The sequence below is a fragment of the Salmo salar genome, chromosome 19, assembly GCF_965601325.2.
Source record: "Salmo salar chromosome 19, fSalSal1, whole genome shotgun sequence".
In the NCBI taxonomy this organism is placed as follows: Eukaryota; Metazoa; Chordata; class Actinopteri; order Salmoniformes; family Salmonidae; genus Salmo; species Salmo salar.
Window position 1 is genome coordinate 30,467,084 of NC_138309.1, and position 20,178 is coordinate 30,487,261.

General features: G+C 39.0%; 1 protein-coding gene across 2 annotated transcripts in view; it reads left to right on the forward strand.

Moving 5' to 3' along the window:
- LOC106578684 (POU domain, class 6, transcription factor 2) overlaps positions 1–15,654 on the forward strand; it is a 148,447-nt gene extending 132,793 nt beyond the window's left edge. For both annotated transcript variants that reach the window (XM_014157779.3, XM_014157781.3), the window contains exons 10-11: positions 6,513–6,681; positions 11,997–15,654. In XM_014157779.3, coding sequence (XP_014013254.1) covers positions 6,513–6,681; positions 11,997–12,519 — 692 coding nt within the window. In that variant the 3' untranslated portion in view covers positions 12,520–15,654. The remainder of the gene's footprint in view (positions 1–6,512; positions 6,682–11,996) is intronic.
- The last annotated feature ends 4,524 nt before the right edge of the window (positions 15,655–20,178 follow it).

The following is a 20,178-nucleotide window of genomic DNA, read 5'->3' on the forward strand; positions in this document are numbered from 1 at the left end:
ACAATACTCTGTTTCAAAGAAGCATGCCCCATATAAGAGATTAAGGGTAAAGGACAGATCTAACCCATGGCTCATGGGTTAGATCTTGAATTGTCTGAAAGATTTTATGAAAGGAAACTTAGCTTGGGCTAAGGTTCGATTGACTGATTCTACTTCTGACTGGCAGTCCTTCAGACATTTGAGAAATGTATTACTCTGGTTAGAAAAGCAAAGTCAACATGCTTATTGCATTGTGTATCAGAGAGTGTTAGAAATCCAGCTAAATTCTTGAAAGTGTCATATCTTTGAGAAAAACTCCACCCCTCATTGCCCCAGCAGGTTATGACAGCCTCTGGTCCCATAACAGTCAAAAAATACATTTGTGGTGTTTTTAATAACCATTTTGCCTCAGCTGGCCATCTATTTGAAATAATGGTTTCTGAAAATACCTAAACGTCCACTAGAGGGGAGTCCTTTATTCACCTCTAAACAGATAGTAGAGAATGATGCACTTCCTAACACTCACTCTTTTTTTCTTCTTCATTTGAACCATTTTAAGTCAATGATGTATTGAGTGCCTTGCAAAAAAAGTGCCTTGCCCTACTCATTCAAAGGTTGTCTGAAATGGGGCTCGACCAGGCGTCTTACATGTGGTTTGGGAACTGTCAGACAGAACACGGTGTGCTTTCTGATGGTGTCAAGTTACCTCGATATTACTAAAGGTGTCCCGCAAGGTTTGATTTTGGGACCTGTCCTTTATACTACTTATATAAATAATATATATACACTACCGTTCAAAAGTCTGGGGTCACTTAGAAATGTCATTGTTTTTTAAAGAAAAGCAAAATTTTGGTCCATTGAAATAACATCAAATTGATCAGAAATACAGTGTAGACATTGTTAATGTTGTAAATTACTATTGTAGCTGGAAACGACAGATTATGTATGGAATATCTACATAGGCGTACAGAGGCCAATTATCAGAAACCATCACTCCTGTGTTCCAATGGCACGTTGTGTTAGCTAATCCAAGTTTATCATTTTAAAAGGCTAATTGATCATTAGAAAACACTTTTGCAATTATATTAGCATAGCTGAAACTGTTGTTCTGATTAAAGAAGTAATAAAACTGGCCTTCTTCAGGCAAGATGAGTATCTGGAGCATCAGCATTTGTGGGTTCGATTACAGGCTCAAATTGGCCAGAAACAAAGAACTTTCTTCTGAAACTCGTCAGTCTATCCTTGTTCTGAGAAATGAAGGCTATTCCATGTGAGAAATTGTCAAGAAACTGAAGATCTTGTACAACGCTGTGTACTACTCCCTTCACAGAACAGCGCAAACTGTCTCCAGAATAGAAAAGGGAGTGGGAGGGACGGTGCACAACTGAGCCAGAGGACAAGTACATTAGAGTGTCTAGTTTGAGAAACAGACGCATCACAAGTGCTCAACTGGCAGCTTCATTAAATAGTACCCATAAAACACCAGTCTCAACGTCAACAGTGAAGAGGTGACTCCAGGATGCTGGCCTTCTAGGCAGAGTTCCTCTGTCCAGGGTCTGTTCTTTTGCCCATCTTAATCTTTTCTTCTTATTGGCCAGTCTGAGATATGGCTTTTTCTTTTCAATTCTGCCTAGAAGGCCAGCATCCCGGAGTCAACTCTTCACTGTTGACGTTGAGACGTTGTATTCAGCACATGTGACAAAATATGATTTAATTTGTATCAAAAGGTTGGCTGGTCCACATTACTCCCTTTTTGTTTACAAAGCTCTACTACACAAGCTTCCGACCTACCTCACTTCACTGTTAAAATTGGAATATATTAAAACCAAACCCATTCACAGAGATGGTTACCTCTCGAGGTTCCACTAGTACACACCGATCTAGGTAAATCTGCCTTCAGTTTTAGTGATCCCTTTTTTTGGTATAGCCTACAAAACTCCCTACATCTTGACTCTCTGGTGCCTCTAGTGCAGTTTAGGACTTTAGTGTTGAATGAATTTAATGAGAATTGGTAAATAATTGTATTTGTGGTGTTTGAAGCTATATTGTTGATTGTGTAATTTGTATTTATTTAATCTGTATTGATCATTTTGAATTTGTATTCTTGTCCTCAGGGTACCATTGTAAATGAGACCCTGGTCTCAATGGGTTACCCCAAAATAAAAGTTTGTCGATACGGGCCCTGGTCTGACAAACACGCTCTAGCTCTGCCACCTTCTATCGCAGATGCAGCCCATGCAAAAAAAAAAAAAGATATCTCTAGTTTAAACAGGCAGATTTTGATGGGGATTATTGTATTAGGCTAATTCGATTTCCGCACGTGCACAGGCATTGAGTCTAGGGGTTGTTTTACGACAGAAAGGGTCTGCATCCCAAATGGCACCCTATTCCCTATATAGTGCACTACTTTTGACCAGATGAACCCCCCCATTAAGTTAAAAAAAATATACTATGGGCCCTGGTCAAAGGTAATGCACTACGTAAATGTTCACACATCTGGAGCTCGGCCGCTGTAGAAGCACAGAAGCCCCACTCTTATGAGGCCTCACGGCAAGATGACAGCCCAATAGATTTTTCTTTAAATACGCTTGGAGGATTCCTTTAATAATTAATTGATAATGACCAAGATTAATAATTCACCGGCACAAACTTTGCTTTAGTAAGCAGTATGCCAGGGCACAATGTGTACAATGTGAAATCCCTTTTTATTAGCTATGAAATTCTTCAAATGCTCTGGGGAAAAAAAGTTTCCTAAAGTCACTTACACTGAGTGTGCAAAACATTAATAACACCTGCTCTTTCCATGACATAGACTGACCAGGTGAATCCAGGTAAAAGCTATGATCCCTTATTGATGTTACCTTGGATGTTAAATCCACTTCAATCAGTGTAGATGAAGAAGGGTTTTTAAGATTTGAGACAATTGAGACATGGATTGTGTATATGTGCCATTCAGAGGGTGAATGGTCAAGACAAAATATGTAAGTGGGGTATGGTAGTAGGTGCCAGCGTGGGGACTGTTAAGGAGACCGTATTTCACCCACACTGACAGTCAGGAGTCATGACCGCAGTCAAACACCATGTGACCATTGAGTCACTGTAACTAGGCTTCTTCAAAAGTGTGCTTTGATGCCTCTGATGGTCATTAGTAGCCTACCAAACTTGCTAATGGACCAGTACTCAGCGCTCTAAAATCAAATCAAACAATTCATGAGACTGAAGACTGGCAGAATCTCTTTTAATACCTCACAAATTATCAAAATGACAGGCTACTTTGACACTGAAAAACTGAGAATGTGAGATCAATCAAACCTTGTCTTAGCCTAGGCCTAGGTGTGTGTGTGTAGACACATATTGTAGGCTACCATATGAGGAGGAAATTATAGTCCTAAAAATACTTTCCAGTTTCTCTGACTCACCCAATGATGCGCAGGTCACTGTTAGGTAATGGCCGACGTGTTCGTGCCAAAAGCCTGTCTCGCTCTTGTTTTACTTCTTCGTAAAACAATATTTGGAAGTTGATCAAATATTTTCGTAGCATACAGCATACAAATTAGTTGCTTTTCTTTTCAGCAGGAGCCATTTGCTTAGCAACCTGTGTTTCCCGGCGATTGTATTTGAAATATTGCGAAAGGTGTGTTTTGTCTGCATGCTGTTCACCGACAGATTTGCGGCACGTTCCTGACTGTAGGCTATGCATTCATATTGGGCTACACAATCCACAGCTAAGCTATTTCTAATGACGCTATTGAGCCTCTACGGCTAAATTATAGGCCTACTCATGGTGTAGTAGGCTATTCGGAATTATGTCATTTCTTTCTGAACAGACAGCAGTAATTCTATAACTTTGGCAAATGCATTTACATTTATAAGCCCAGACATTGCGCAATCGCGTGTGGAAACAGAGTTTTGACTGGCCACTATATAGTAAAAGCAGAACCCAGCTTTCTCGTGCTGCTATATTTATTGCACACAAACGGTGTAGCCTTCCTGGCGTATAAAAAAGTAACTGCAGGTAACCTCCATTCGCTATTCCAGTGCAGGCTATGGATTACTTTTTCAAATTCTACACATTTATTAGTAGGCTATATGTAAAGGCCAGATTATATTGAGAATACTGCATGAGCATATTATTAAGTGCTTGTCGAATTATGAATGAAAAACTGATGAAGTGTGTGCAGCCTGCACAAGAAACAGAGAAGAGTGCTTCCCTTTCATGCAGAGCCACGGGCAGTAGGAGTTCTGAAAAATCGGAATAAAATGTAAATATACATTCTTTTTTTAAGAAAAAAAAATCACAGAAGTAGGGCACATGGACTTTACTAGTATTAGCGGACCTATATAGACGTCTGTAGCGCGGGCAACATTTTGTTTCAGCATCTCCGCTTTGGCAAAACATTTTGTATAATTAAGAAGAGTATGTTGCTATCACGACTCAGGATAAGACCCAGATGCAGACACAAGAGGCGGATAGTTCCAATCTCAGGTATTCGTTGTTACACAGGGGGCAGGCAAAGGGCAGGTCGAGGGCAGGCAGGGGTTCGTAAACCAGGTCAGAGTCAGGCAGGTACAGGATGGCAGGCAGAATCAGGGTCAGGACAGGCAGAAAGGTCAGAACCGAGAAGACTACAAAACAAAACTTGAAAACAGGTAAAAACGGGAAACATGCTGGTATGACCTGAACAAGACAAGATGAACTAGCAACAAACAAACAGAAAACGCAGGTATAAATACACAGGGGATAATGGGGGGAAAACGTGAGACACCTGGTGGTCGCCCTGAATGACGAGTCGCCACTGTCAGGGTGTGATAGTTGCAGGATTCAATCAGTGGAATTATACGAGTTGTTGCCCTGTCCTCAAACAATTACATCAAAAGGTGCAAAGTTATGGGCAAAGACACAAAACATCCACATCAAATTAAATATTTTTCTTGATGAAATAACATGAAAACAACCACTTTTTATGCAGTTACTGTATTGTACATTAGCTGGTCATCTAGGTTTGTACCTGTAGACTTTCAATCAACACGAAGAAAAACAATGCACAATACAGTAATTGAATACATTGAGACGTCAAGTAGTTTGTGATGAGGTGATGTGATGATGTGGCTCAGTTGGTAGAGCAAGGTGCTTATAGGGTTGTGAGTTCGATTCCCACGAGGGACCAGTATGAAAATGTATACACTCACTACTGTAAGTTGCTCTGGATAAGAGTGTCTACTGAAAAGGATTTAATAGACCATTTCAGTTTTCAAAACATATATCAAGCAAGTATTTTTATATTTCACAAGTATTATCAGATTAACTGTTTTGTACAGATAATTATCAGACTCATGTTAAAAATGCTGGTAAATACTCAAAATGTCATGACCGCCACTGCCCTAGCCAGGCGCATCGGTTTGTGTCAAGAACTTCTCCGTTCCTACGTTTTTCACACTCAACAGTTTCCCAGGTGTATGAAGAATGGTCCACCACCCAAAGGACATTCAGCCAACTTCACACAACTGTGGGAAGCATTGGAGTCAACATGGGCCAGCATCCCTGTGGAACGCTTGTAAAGTCCCTGCCCCGACAAACTGAGGATGTTCTGAGGGCAAAAGGGGGTGCAACTCAATATTAGGAAGGTGTTATTAATGTTTTGTACCCTCAGTGTATATAGGGGTCTGCAAAGCAGCAATTTACAAAAACATTTCTATAAAGTGAATTCTACACAGATTAGTTTTTTGTCATCTGTCAACACTTGAGTTGTGCAGTGCACAGCAGCACAGTCTTTCTGTGGAGACCTCAATTGACTAACCCAGAGGGACACATGAATAGGAATGGTTCTCTAATAAACATTCCACAGACCTTATCTTTTATTATAAAAGCAGGGAGAGTGGGTTATAAAGTTTGCATGAAACAGAATGAATGCCGAGAATGGCAATTGGACACCGTAGACTACCTTGTTAAATGGCTTTATGCCACGGAGTATGTTGTATGAGCTTTTATATGGAAGATTAAAGGAGGAACATTTTCAATTTATTGTTAAATGCAAAGCCAGCCTTTCACTCTCACTACCATTGATACAGCACATACTGTACAGAGACTGCTATTATCAACTAGAGAGAGGCAGAGAAGCACCAAACTGAGAATCGCTGCTATTTGAAGGTACATTTCATAATATATTTTCTAAAGATACTCTTTGTTCTTCAACAAAGAACAGCACTGTCACATTATATTGGAATGTATATATATGAGCTATATTCCTTATATCCAGTGTGTTTAACAGTGAAATTCAGGTAACTGAACCCCGCCTCACTCTGCACTCCCTGACAAAGAGTTTTTGAGATTTTGTTCTATTGAACAGGCCATCACAATAAAGGAATTTTAACTCTATGAAGAGAAACCCTGATGAAGACAGCTTGCTGTGGAAACGTTGGTGAATAAATAATTGTATTGGAGCTACTAGAGTGCAGATTTTCCTTTAAACTATATGAAGAGTGCCTTGGTCCTCCTCGGTTTTTGACCCACTCCAATCTGTGTTGTATTGTAGACCCCCAGATGGCACCCAGCGAGGTGGATGGGGTCAACCTGGAGGAGATTCGGGAGTTTGCCAAAGCATTCAAGATCCGTCGCTTGTCCCTTGGCCTGACCCAGACTCAGGTGGGACAGGCGCTCAGCGCGGCCGAGGGCCCAGCCTATAGTCAGTCTGCCATCTGCAGGTAAGGAAGACTTGAGGTGCCATGTGATTAACATCAAATCATGCTATATTTTACCACAGATCTGTTGATTATGGTGTCTTCTGGAATATTCCTATCCTTCCCATCAAGTGATAAATTGTTTTTTCTTTACTGCAGTGCAGAATTTAAGTTTACTAAGTCATTGTGGTATTAAAATGACAAATAAATACAATATATTACCAGTGTTATGGAAATATATATGTCATTCATGTACAACATCTTATACCATTTCATATCTGAATGATGGACAATAATTTCTCTGTAGTTCTACTGACCCTCTTGCTCCACTCCTGTCAGTATGCAGTAGTAGCTACAGTAGACGAAAGCACTCAGCAGTGCTGTATTTGAGAATGCACATAATCTTCTGGTGTCCATGATGACTCACATCCATATTTCATCTCATATTTAAGCAGACATCATTAAGATATTAAAACGAATACATAATTGAAGACCATCCAGTCAAATTAAGCTCTCGCGTCAATTCTGTGTCCTCTTCTTTCTCTCCTCTCACACAACAGCGCGCTGTTACTTATGCAAAATACATTACCTAGAGTATTACACGAAGCACTTAAAGCATTTAATAATTACTAAGGCCTTTTGCTGTTCCCTCTACATTGGGCTTAAGAGAACCTGTCAAGAACTGGTCTGTTAATAAGATTGTGATGTTGTACAGTCCTGTAAGGATGTGCGTTTAGTCATAAACAGCTGCCTTATCTATTCATTAGATAATCAGTCATATAGTGTTGTGTGTTAATCTCTTCCTTTTTATGTCTTTCCTTCCACCTGGTTAACTTTAGTACCAATGAAATAGACCCCTTAGAAATATACCTACAGTATCTCTAATCAGACAAAGTCACATTGGGTTAATATAATGTTGCCCACCCTAAGAGTTTCACATGATCAAAAAGTATAATCATTTATCTCACCAAACATGTAATGTATGCTTTTTAGCAGACACTTTTACCAAAAGCGACTTACAGTCATGCATGCATACATTTTATGTATGGGTGGTCCCGGGAATTGAACCCACTATCGCAGTATGGCAAACACCATGCTTTACCAACTGAGCAACAGAGGACTACATGTGAAGTCAATAGTTTTAACAATATCATAATCATGTTGTTTTCTTAAATTCTGGCATTTGGTCGTGACCTTACTGTGGCTAATTTCATGTTACCTTTTCTTTGTCCTCTACCCATAGTATTTTGCTTTACCATAGTTGCATGCTTCACTGTCAACAGTTATCAGCACTGTACCCCGTCTTATTCCTGTATTCATTTGTAATGTGTTCCTGAAATACATGTGCTTTGCTGATGACCTGCCCTGCTTCTGTGACATATTGGTGCAACGGGCTTTTAAAAGTTTCATCACATCAACATCAAACGGCCGATATAATCTGAAACTGGGGGGAGCAGGGTTCTTATGATGGACAGCCCTTTCAAACTAATGTTTAAAGTCTTAAAAATCACACATGAAATATTTACAAGCATCCATAATTCAGATATTTATAACATACATTAAAAGCCATTAGCTTCAAATAAATAAACAGGTAATATGTCCTTGAGGGTTCATTTATGTCGGTAAGATAGTATTTGTTTTGTTTGTATGACATTGGACATGACAAGCATCTTCTATGTTTTAAGTAGAGAGGCAGTCTTCACATGCTTTAGTTTAGTTAACATCAACAGAGACATGGAAATTGGGGGAGAAGAGGGGACCATGCTAGCTCAGGGGCATTTTGTTGTCCGATATCACTGGAACATACAGTGACAGATGGTTCCATCTTGTCTGATTCCATTGCTCCCTTTGTTAAAAAGCCTTATTAGCTTATCACAGGGGAACAAACATCCCATAAGTACATCATCAGACCAATGGGTTTGGATCTTGTCTTATGATAGAGTGCTTGGTACATGCAATATGTCATCTTGCTACATGTCATATTTAAGGGTTAAACACAAAACGATTATTCTATTGTATCAATTATTTATAGATAATGTTGCGAATTATGATTGATGGCATCGACTCTTTCACAAATGGAGGACTCATTTTATTGCAGAAAAATATGCATGAAGTTTGAGTCCACCTCAATAAAGTTACATGTCCAAAGATTCACAGTGCTCTTGATGTGAATGCTGCTCAGAATGCATAGGTGCACAATGTTGTCTTAACTACTCATTGCTGGTGTAATTCTTGAAAGGGAATCATGTCGCTGCATGCATGTTTAAGCTGCATGCATTTACAACATTCATTCACGCTAGAACACAGCCCTTCCACATCAACGATTCATATCTCATGACAAGAAACTGTTGTCTCTAATTTGTGCATCAATGTAGCAGATACGTGCCTTCACGTCCTCCATATGTCTATTTCATCACATCCACTTCTTTCTCTACCTGCTCCTGGGTTGATATTTGAAAGATGGGATACTGATCTGTCCCTTGTATTCTGTAAGTAATAGAGCCTCCACTCAGTCAAAGACCCACTCTTAGCCATGGCCTCACAATATTCTTAAAGGGTTAAATATAAACAGTACAATAATCATATGCAAATCTTCATTTTGGGCTACACTTAGCAGATGTTTGTGCATGGCCTGAAAAAAGGTACTTTTAAGACCGTTAAGAGAGAGAGACAAGGGGGTAAAAGAGGTAGAGATATGTTTTTATTTTCCCCTGGTGGTTCTGAACCAGTGGGAGCCAGCCGAGCAGCTCCCAACTCATTTTAGTGCATTTGGTTCCTGTTGATCCATGAAATGTCCTGTCTCTACCGACTCCTCATATTTACTAAAGTATTCCCTGCAGTATATAACCGTCCTCTTTCCGCTGTTTAAAAGGTGGTTATTTATAAATAATAATGACCGTCGACAAGCAGAAATGCACCAACAATCAGAGAGGGGAAACAGGAAAAAACAGGCAGGGTCCTTCTTCAGTAAGCTAGGGCAGGATGACTTCCCTACTGTTCTGTATAACAAGCCGACTTGCCACTAAGAAATGTCTTTCATTTTGTTTGTGTGAGAGGGGTCCTTTCCCCCAACTCTAAGGTGTCTCCTCACCTGCCTGCCAGGAAGATTCTATCAAAGACATCCATGTTCGGTCAAGGTCTTAGAAGAGGCCTGGACAGGAACGGCTGTTGTTTTAAAGGGGGAACACCTTTTTCTCTCAGCTGCTCACTCCCGAACACCTGGACACATGTCTGGACTCTCATTAGAGGGCAGGCAGCTCAAACCACACTCTGACACTGACCCCATTATTATACAGCATGAGAGAAACCCAGCAACTTTAGCCCAGGTCCATCTTCTTTCATCATGTGAAAGCCAAAAGCCATCTCTGTGCTTGTCTCACAGAACTCTGCAACTGACAGGGTCAGAATACACAGAGCTACAGTACAGATACTCCTGAAAATGTTCTAATAGGACAGTAGTATCAACTATTTGGTGAGATTAAACTGATTCAGCAAGCCATAATTCAGCTACTGTTCGTGACTCAGGAACTCTATCAAAACATTGTAACTATAGTCTTGAGCTGTTGAAGGTACTTTTCAAAAGCACTAAAGTGCACAATACATTAAATTCAAATAATGACTTATGCTTCATGCATCCATAAACTCTGAAGTATATTCAAGTCTGAAGGGTGGAAATGTATTCATATTAAATATACAAGAGAACTTGAGGCAGAAGAAAAGTTTGAAAAATGTATTAAAATGTGGATGTGGATTAATAATTCATACTGCTTTTGTAAAGAAATTACAGTTATGTATTTACACTTGCTCAAATCGCTTACAAACATTTTTGGGAATAATGACTATTTTCAAAACAGAATCCACAAGACAGAATTCTGTGGCCTTTTGCAAAACAGTAAATGTGTTTTCAAAATGTAGTTGCCTTCTGAAAACATAAATACATTCATTAAAACTCTACTATACTGTCAACATTGCAAATAGATCCATCAAAAGACTACGACTGCCTGCAAAAAGATTAACACAACCACACTTATCTCTCGAGTCCAAGCAGGCAAAACAGAAAGTTAGTCTGTCTTTTAAAAATCCCACTAGATCAATACATTTTCTTTACAGTCACTAAATCATGATGGTCAAAATTGCAGAATTATGGACAATTACATATTTCACCAAACAATTTCATACATATCAAATCAAATATTATTCCTGATAAAAAATAAAAGTAAATAATAAGTTTGTTGTGCAGGATTCATTCATCGATATCATCACAATCCAATTCCATGTATTCAATACATACAGTAGGCTGGTTTGCTCACATTTTGTAGACTTTCCAATTGGTTACAGAAACACAATCCACAATAGAAATTGGAAAGGTGAATACAATGGAGAAACACAACTGATACAGTCGGAATGTATACTGTAGGCCTCAATCTACACCAAAGCAAAGCTCTATAATCGAAGGTCACAATATTGGAGATGATGACTTAGGAGTAACCCAAAGTGATGTTGTGCATTAGTATTTATTTATGGCAGAAAGTGAACACAATTGCACACATTTCTCTTCTGATGAAAACAATGAGTTAATATTCTGTGAACAAAACACTTAACAGTGAGTTTTGTATTCATTGTTGACATTTGTATTTAAGGTTTTGCAAAAAGTGGTCTAAGATATACAAGGCAGGTACAAAGGCAAGAAAATGATCCGTTCTGTAACTGTATTTGAGCGTTTGATCATTGCTGTTGTGCTATAGATAAGTTTCAACACTGATACAAAAATTGAGTGTACGTGACTGAGAAGAACTAGGTGCATGCACTGCTGCCTGTTTGACCATATGAATTAAAAACATAGATTTTTTTATCACTTCAAGGGAAGGTATGGGAATAATGTTCAATTCATTGTTTGGTTAACCCCTTTTTACCTTTTGTTGATTGGTGATATAATATGTGGATTATATTTCACATCAATGTGTTGTGTAATCTACATTGCTAAAGCTCAGTGTTTGATCATGATAGTCAGATGCTCTGTCTGTTTTTTGGGTCTATCTGCATTTTTTTTTAGCCAATGGCAGGGTATCCTCACTCCAACACTGCCTATCTGGGACAGCGAATCACAACCAAATACAAGACAAGCGGAAAAACAAAATAGCACCACATGTAACACTCACTTCTAAATTCCTACAACTTTGGCTACAAACTGTCATGAATGTATCCAAGGCTGGTGGGTGTCTCTGTCCCAGTGGCAGTTGTCTGGGAGAGGAGGCCCTTCCAGTTCACTGAAGCAGGCAGGTTATCCCTTGGCCCAGAAGGGCACCTAAGTAAGATTCTTCTCTCTCAATTCTCCCCAGACACACCATCCTGAGAAGCCACTTTTTCCTACCACAGGAAGCCCAAGAGAACCCTATAGGTAGCAGTCTGACAGGCAAACTGAACCCTGGCCTTTTATATCCTGCCAGGTTTGAGAAGTTGGACATCACCCCAAAAAGCGCCCAGAAGATTAAGCCCGTTCTGGAGCGCTGGATGGCCGAGGCCGAGGCCCGTCACCGGTCCGGCATGCAGAACCTGACCGAGTTTATCGGCAGCGAGCCCTCCAAAAAACGCAAGCGGAGAACCTCTTTCACCCCGCAAGCGCTGGAGATCCTAAACAGCCACTTCGAGAAGAACACGCACCCCTCTGGACAAGAAATGACAGAGATAGCCGAGAAACTGAACTATGACCGCGAGGTGGTCCGCGTCTGGTTCTGCAACAAGAGGCAAGCGTTGAAAAACACAATAAAGCGGTTGAAACAGCCCGGTGACCTGGACCTGGACCTCGGCCCGACCGTGCCCATGGACCCTCTCTCTGATTCTCTGGATGAGATCCCAAAATGAACGACCAAAACTAGAGATAAAGAGAAAAGTCCTAACAACATGGTGGATCATGACCCAAAGTGGGAAGAAGAATGAAAGAACATTCCACCCCTTTGATAGTCAACAGAAAGGACAGTTATGAAAGTTTGCAAACAAGAATACGTGTTATCAGTGTGATTACCACAGTTATTGACCTTGCCGAAATCCCCAAATAAAAATAAATATGTTAATATTTGATAGAAAAAAAATCACAAACCTAGAGTGTGCTGTTTCAAAGAGTTCTAGTTCTGGCCTCATAGAACAGAATATTGTCCAAATTTGGGTTCCCATTAAGGAGATTTTAGTAAAGCAATCATGCCAAAATCAAAGACAAAAACACTAACTACTTACCAAAGTCTGTTGCATCGGAATACTAAGAATAATTTTTTAAGTGTAAAAGTGTTCTAAATTTTTACATTTGTACTGGCAAGAACATCTAAGATATATGTGTGAGTTTGGCTTTACATTTGATCTTTGTCTCACTTAATTTCATTATCTCCTGTGTTTATATATAAATATCTACTCAATTGAAACCACAATGTCAAATTTGTCATGTAAATGCATTTTTTGCTGTTCAACAATGGCATATTGTTTGTCTCAGATTCTTTCTCATCTGCAACTATTTTCAGTCACAGTGTTATTTTGTACAACTTTTACAAGTATTTATCGATGATTTTATGAGATAGTCTATGTTTTGAGGAAGGGTAATAAACTGAAGGCTGTCTAAACAATGAGGGGGTACTCAGTACCTAACCATATAGGTTCTGTCTCTGTGCACCAACTCTATTGTGGATATGTCTGAAGCTACTGTATCTCATTCTGTTGCCAAAGCCTGATAGCCAAAGAACACATTACTTCAGCTCAAGAACATTGGGGTATTTTACCTTGGCCAATAACATGTTTTAGTTATTTTTATGTGCCTAAGTTCCCTTTCTCTGGTTCTTTTTACTGTACAGTTTCTTTCATACACTGAGCTCAACTAAGTTACACAAAGGCCAACAGAATGCCAAATAACATTTTGATTCCAAACGAGAACTCTTTGTTTGTTGACAACCCTTTGATATTGCAATATAGAACATGTGTTTTACTGTGAGGACTTTTCTGCCCATCCCTTTCTGAAGTGTGTGTCTAGTTTTTTATATTTGAAGAATTGCTCCTGCATGTTTGAGATGAACCACTTATAACAAAGTTGGACTTACAGAAATCTGGAAACAAGACAACAAAACACAAAAGGCAGCCCAAGCTCCAAATCCCTAAATACATGTATATTCTTCTGAGTACATTGTCACTGAGAACAAATTACACGTTAATGGTTTTAGCAATTATTTTACATGATTTGACCTTTAGAGTAAAATATGCATTACTTCCCTTTAGCATTCAGTAACTCATTATAATCTTATCAATCTGAACATTTTCTCATCCCTGAATCTTTGTCTTCAGGGGTCAAATATGTTTTGTGAAACGTCCTGCTGCGGTTTTCTGTTCCTCTTCTTTTAGTGATTCTATAGTGAAGCCTTGACAGACAGTATAGCCTAATTCAAAAAGTATTTTGGAAAAAGTTGTGTGAAATGCAAGACAACCAAGTAGCCCCTTCACAAGACATAATCCATATTCATTTCAACCAACAAATCATAGGCTGTTATTGCTGTGTAGCTGTTGGATATAAACAGGGTGTCATCACAACATGTAGCTCACCTCCTATAGGTGTACTTCAATATTACCAGGACCCACATGGAGGATTTAAGGAATCCATATTGTTACACCACTGATGTGTTAATAACCTATAGGCCTACTGCCACTGTGTTGAACTATAAAGAGTATTGCAAACTGATACATACATGTAAAACCACTTTTCAGAACTCTTAAAATTACACATTGATATGAAATGATCTAATTTGATTAAAGTAAAACACTTAGTCCCACTTTGCACTGTTGCTTGCCTAGCAGCATAAAGTGCACTTGATAACATTTACAAACGCGTAAGGAAATAGACATTAGTTCAGGATAGTATACATAAGGCTGAGGTTTGAGAGGCACTACATAGGAACCCCCTTACGTGTTCATTTACTCTTTATTATTTACTGTAGGCCTACCTTGAGAAAAGATTGAATACTTTTTTGCAGGAAGTAGTTTTAAACAGTGTAATATTGTAAGTCAGTATTACTAAATGGTGTTCAATCATAATATACTGTAAGTCATATGTGATTTGAATCAATTTAAAGACTTTTATGTGTCCCCTCTCTGTCTCTCACCCCACCTCATCCCAACATGTAAGACAAGTGATTATGCGGCTTCTGTATAGTATGGGCATGTAGTACTGAGGCTAAACAATGAAGCTGTAACCAAAAACAAAAAAACAAAGGACGGAGTTAAACCTTCACGCAACCTTTTGATGCTGGACCAAAGCTCTATAGTTATATGCACATTGTACAGAGAAATGGGTTAATGTCGCCGACAATCTTGAAATACAAAGAGAATCAATGAGTAGATAAGTAGTAGTTCTTTGAAATTTGACGTTACCACTGTCCACGTACATTGTGAGCAATGCCATGCAAAAACCATAATAGAAAAAAAGACAGAAAAATGACTCCTGTATGTTTGAAAGTAGTGTTCACATCTCATGGGGGGGGGGGGGGTTGAACTGAGATTCTGTATGACACCCGTTTTACTTTTGCCAAGTGGTTTCCAGGGTCACATGTATAGGACTTACTAGACTTTGTTGTTACTTGTTTAGCTTTTTTTTCTCTCTGTGGCTATGCTACATACACTTCTCAGTTTCAGTCTCCAAGATGTGGGGGCAAAGAAGGCTTTATGATTGTACCCAATTCTGTAAAAAATAAAGATAATCATAATTAAGATAAATGTTTTTAAATTATATCCACACAGACTCATACACCAACTGGTTTGAAATATTGTTAGAACTCAAGAAAGACCTCGAAACCAAAGCTGATGAACCTGCAAAGGTTGCTTTTCATTTTATAGACTGAAAACTGTACTTAATCTATAGAGCAATACCTGTTGGGTCATTTAAGCGGCGCTTTGTGTATTTCTAAAAAGCTTCAAGTCTGTCACATTTATTTGTACCATAATTAATAATAAACAAGTGTTAGACATTAATGGATTGTCTTGTTTATTCTGAAATGTAGAATTAATTATTCGAATCTAAACGATATTTCTAGTGACTTATAAGCACCAAAAGGACATTTCCAACTAATTATCTGGTAAGAACTGCATATTTTCTTGTACAGTATACTCTTAGAATAAAAGGTTATAGATCCAAAAAGGGTTCTGTATTGCTTGCTTCATATATCTCACCCCCTAAAAGTTCTATAAAGTAGAACCCCAATGAACCCTTTTTCTTCAAGGAAAAGGGTTCATTGGGGGTTCTATATAGGATTTAGGGTGCCATATATCAAGCGAGCGATATAACCTTTTTAGAACCTTTTTTTTCCTGTGTATGGTAAAGAAAGCACAAATGCACCACATACTAACAATATACCAACAGGCACTGTAAACACTGCAGTAGGAGTAATTAAGCCTGGGGGTGCAGAAAACGACTCACTGTCTTCTAGTCTCACAAGACCTGTACATATTTCCCTATCAAATTTCACCAAATGCATACTTTGCTGTCATTGCATTAAAACACACACATATATATAGTTGGAGCATAAAGTTAACACAAACTTCTGTGTCTCGCCAATCATTTTCCCTGTGTAGTTTTCAGAACATCTTAGCTATCAGCTTTCTTGCACTTCCACAGTGCCATGATTGAGAGAGAATTGAACAATGAACCACATTTCAATACAGAGAATTTGCACCTAAAAGCAAACGGACAGGCTGACAGCCTGTGGGGTCAATAGCAATTCATTTATATTTCCATAGGGTCAATAGAAATGAATACATGTCAGGGTTATTTCACATCAATGCCTTACCAGATAACAATAACGAGACAAGCGTACAAGAAAAATAAAATCAACATTCTTCAGTGAAAGCCTTTTGAAACTAAACTCCAAAGTTTGAAACAGCTTTCTTGTTTATGAAGCCTTTGAAAACTGTCTGGCTGGTGAATAGAAAGTAGTAAATAAATAAATAATAAAAAAAGCACAGACAACATAAATTATTAACATTAGGCTGAAAACAGCTTTTTCCCCTCTTCGTTTCAAGAAACTAGATGCATTTTTACGTGGTGATGGGTGAGGTATAGCTTGGGCTATTTGATATTCTTCTGTTTTGTATTTCTTCCATTTTCTTTCTTTTTCAATGTACAACATAATTGTACAGACAGCCATTTTTTTTCAATGTCATTTATAATTTGTTGATGGAAAAGTAAACTTCAACATAACAAAGGTTAACAAAATGGCAATAAGTGAGTGACCAGTGCACAAAAACGACATATCTCACTCTCAACATACCAAAACACATCTCTCTGGTACGGAGAGGAGTAACCCAATAAGTGAGGTGGAATCATGGAAATAGTATAGATAAAACAAACATTGTTAAAATGCTTCTGGACTTTGTCATTGCTAGTATATGTACAGCATTGTGAGAAGCACAAGGACAGAATCACACTCAAACATTCAAAATGGTACAGCTGATATGCTGATATTCTAGTCCACAATTAATAGAATATTCTGTTATATTAATTGTGTTTCTACGGGTGGGATAATGTTGCTACTAAAGTATCATCAATCAACACTGTCAGTACTGAAGCTGTTTGATCCTGAATCTTAACCATCCATGACCCCTAATAATGATCTGCAATATTTCAGTGTTGTTTGCGGTGCCCTATTTCAATGAAATCAGAGGAGGACATTATCACTAGTATTGCCATATTTCTTTGCAAATTAGAAAATACTATTTGGATTTTGTCTACATTATGTACATATACACTGTATAGTCTTTCAAAAAAAGGGAGAAATATGTTTCTGTGTTGATCTATGAGTCTAAATAGAAAAAATAATCTCTCTTGAACAGCTCTTTGTGACAGTCCACCGACTGATTTAGATCACATTCCTGTTCAACTAGCAACCAACTGAAATGATCCTGGAAGAGAAAGAGGGTGAGAAGAAAATATTATGACATGTTGGCAGTGCAAATGGATTATGATTCAATATCAGTCAGGACTCAGAAAGAGAAAGGTGGAGGAGGAGGGTACATGTGTTGGATGCAGATGGTTTTAAATTGCCCCCTTTGTTTTCCATCAGGCATGAGGCATTCACTTCCCTTATCTTTCAGACAATGTGCACTGGGCTGATGTTCTCAGTAAATGAACTGTCGGTGTATCCCTCTCTACCGGCAGCCCTCCGCCTCCTTGTTTTCACTTCCGCCTCAAGGTTGAGACGTTGCTTCTCTCACTGCTCAGCCCCCAAGCCGCTGAGGCGTCTCCCACTCTGCTGCTCTGCTCCGCACACCAGGTTACCTCTGGGGGTACAATTAAGAATCCTCACATGCAATCCAGGTTGTCCATGCATATGATGCCTGGTTGCTTTTTGGTATTCTGTTTTTTCCACCATTCTTAGCCATGACACAATTTGAGGCATTTGAAGGTAGAGGAGTTAATAGGCTAGGTTTTTTTTGGAGAGATGACCGGCACCCTGTCTGGAACAGCAGATTGCATTGCCCACAGTCCATTAAACTTTCTACACTGTCTAATCTACACTGACTGTGTGAATGCTCCTTCTCACTTTGTGATGCCTTCAGTTTTCCATCAGGACTCAAGACTAGGCCCAGTGCTCCCACCACCATGGGTCCCACCTCTTCTCTTTTGCATGCACCAATCCAAGGGAGTTGGTTTGACATATTCTTCTTCACTACCATTCTTGGTTTTACCGAAATTCTAAATGAAATCAGGTTGAATGAATTCAACAGAAATATTTACAGTACTGTAATGTTCTGAACATGAACGTTAAAAAAGAATGGGCAAAGACCATCTGCATTACCTAATTATTGTTGTCCGACCTATAAATCTGTTTAACTCTTCCAGGGTCGGGGTCAATTCCACCCTCAGTTAACTCAATAAGGAATTGGATTAAAGTGCCATTTAAAAATAGGATTGCCCATGAATTCACTTTCAATTAATTGGTTGAAATGAGTGGACCCAACCCAGATCTCTATCCACTGACACTGCTTTATTATATTATTACACACACCGGCAGTTATTCTGATCTGTAACCAGGTTTCCATCCAACCTTTTTATGCAAGTATTGTACGTCGTATGGAAACAGCTCATTTTTATCGGTAACATTTCCAAATGTCCACAAAACAAAATATGCTAGACAAGGTGGGATCTTTTTGTGTCGGTAAAATTAATGATGTGAGAAATGGCGGTGGAAATGCCTTTATGCACATATATTGATATAAGAACCATCATATCAAAGTAAACATGGAGTCACGCGATGATATTGTTTGGTCCTCCCACTACTACTCGGGAAAGAATACTGTTTATCAGGCTACAGATGAAATAAATGATGATGAACTTCACAGGGTGGTGAAAGTGCACAGTGATGTGCTTGATGCTTCTTTCCAATAGATATATTGGGTCTTATTCTGGTGACATGATGATCGATGCTTGGCTGCCATTTGAAAAAAAAAATATAATCTCGCTCTCCTCATGTATGTAGCCTACCAGCAGTGTATCTGCGAGCTGTTGGCTAGAGCGCAGGTGCCAAGTCCAGAGTGGGCACATTTGCTATATAACGCAACATTTCATTGTTTTATTCGGTACCTGGGAATTGAAGCGCAAAAGTTATTTTTTGTGGAAAAAATCTATTTGATGGAAACATCTCTGGTATGAAAATGCACATTGTTTTTATGCAGATTTTAGAATATTTTCATGAAAATCTGTCACCAATTGGATGGAAACCTAGCTATTGTGGAAAATATTGTTGTACTGTCCATTTCTCTCAGATGTCTATGGTAAAAACAAGACACGAGTTGTATTCTAAGTGGAGTGGTATCATCTGAGAGTGATATATATATATATATATATATATATATATATATATATATATATATATATATATATATATTTAACATGGATCACAGGAATTTGAAGGGTCAGAGATCCCATCCTAAGATGTTTGGAAGTCTGGCAGATAACTGTTCCTCTGATGAGATGTTTGTATGGACAATGTCCACCTCTTCATCTGCCTCTTACTCTCTCTTCCAATCACCTATAGTATATTCTGAGGCAGAGAGACAGAGAGTACATAGCAAAAGGCAGTGAGTGAGAGAGGAGATATGGATTGAGGAGTAGGTCGTGAGTGGTATGGTTGGCCGCATCGTTGCCGTCTTATTAGTGGGGGCCCAGTGCGGACACTTTGGCCTTCTTTATGGGGCCATGATGAGACCCTCTTCGCACATCTCAGCAAAATGGCTGGGGGAAATCACAGACGAGAATCACTCAAAAACAGGGAGATGTCAACAGGACCATAATGATACCTGATGGCCCCAGAAGACTCTCTCCCCTTTTCCCTCTCAGCCTTATACCTGCCCAAGTTGCACTATACTTGAAAACATAATTAGAGATAAAACAGGCAGAAGCTTTACCCCCCACCCCCCAGTGGCGGTTCTAGACCATTTCAACTGGGGGGGGGGGGGGGCAGTAGTACTGTTAGAGTGGCCAGTTACATTAGACGTTAT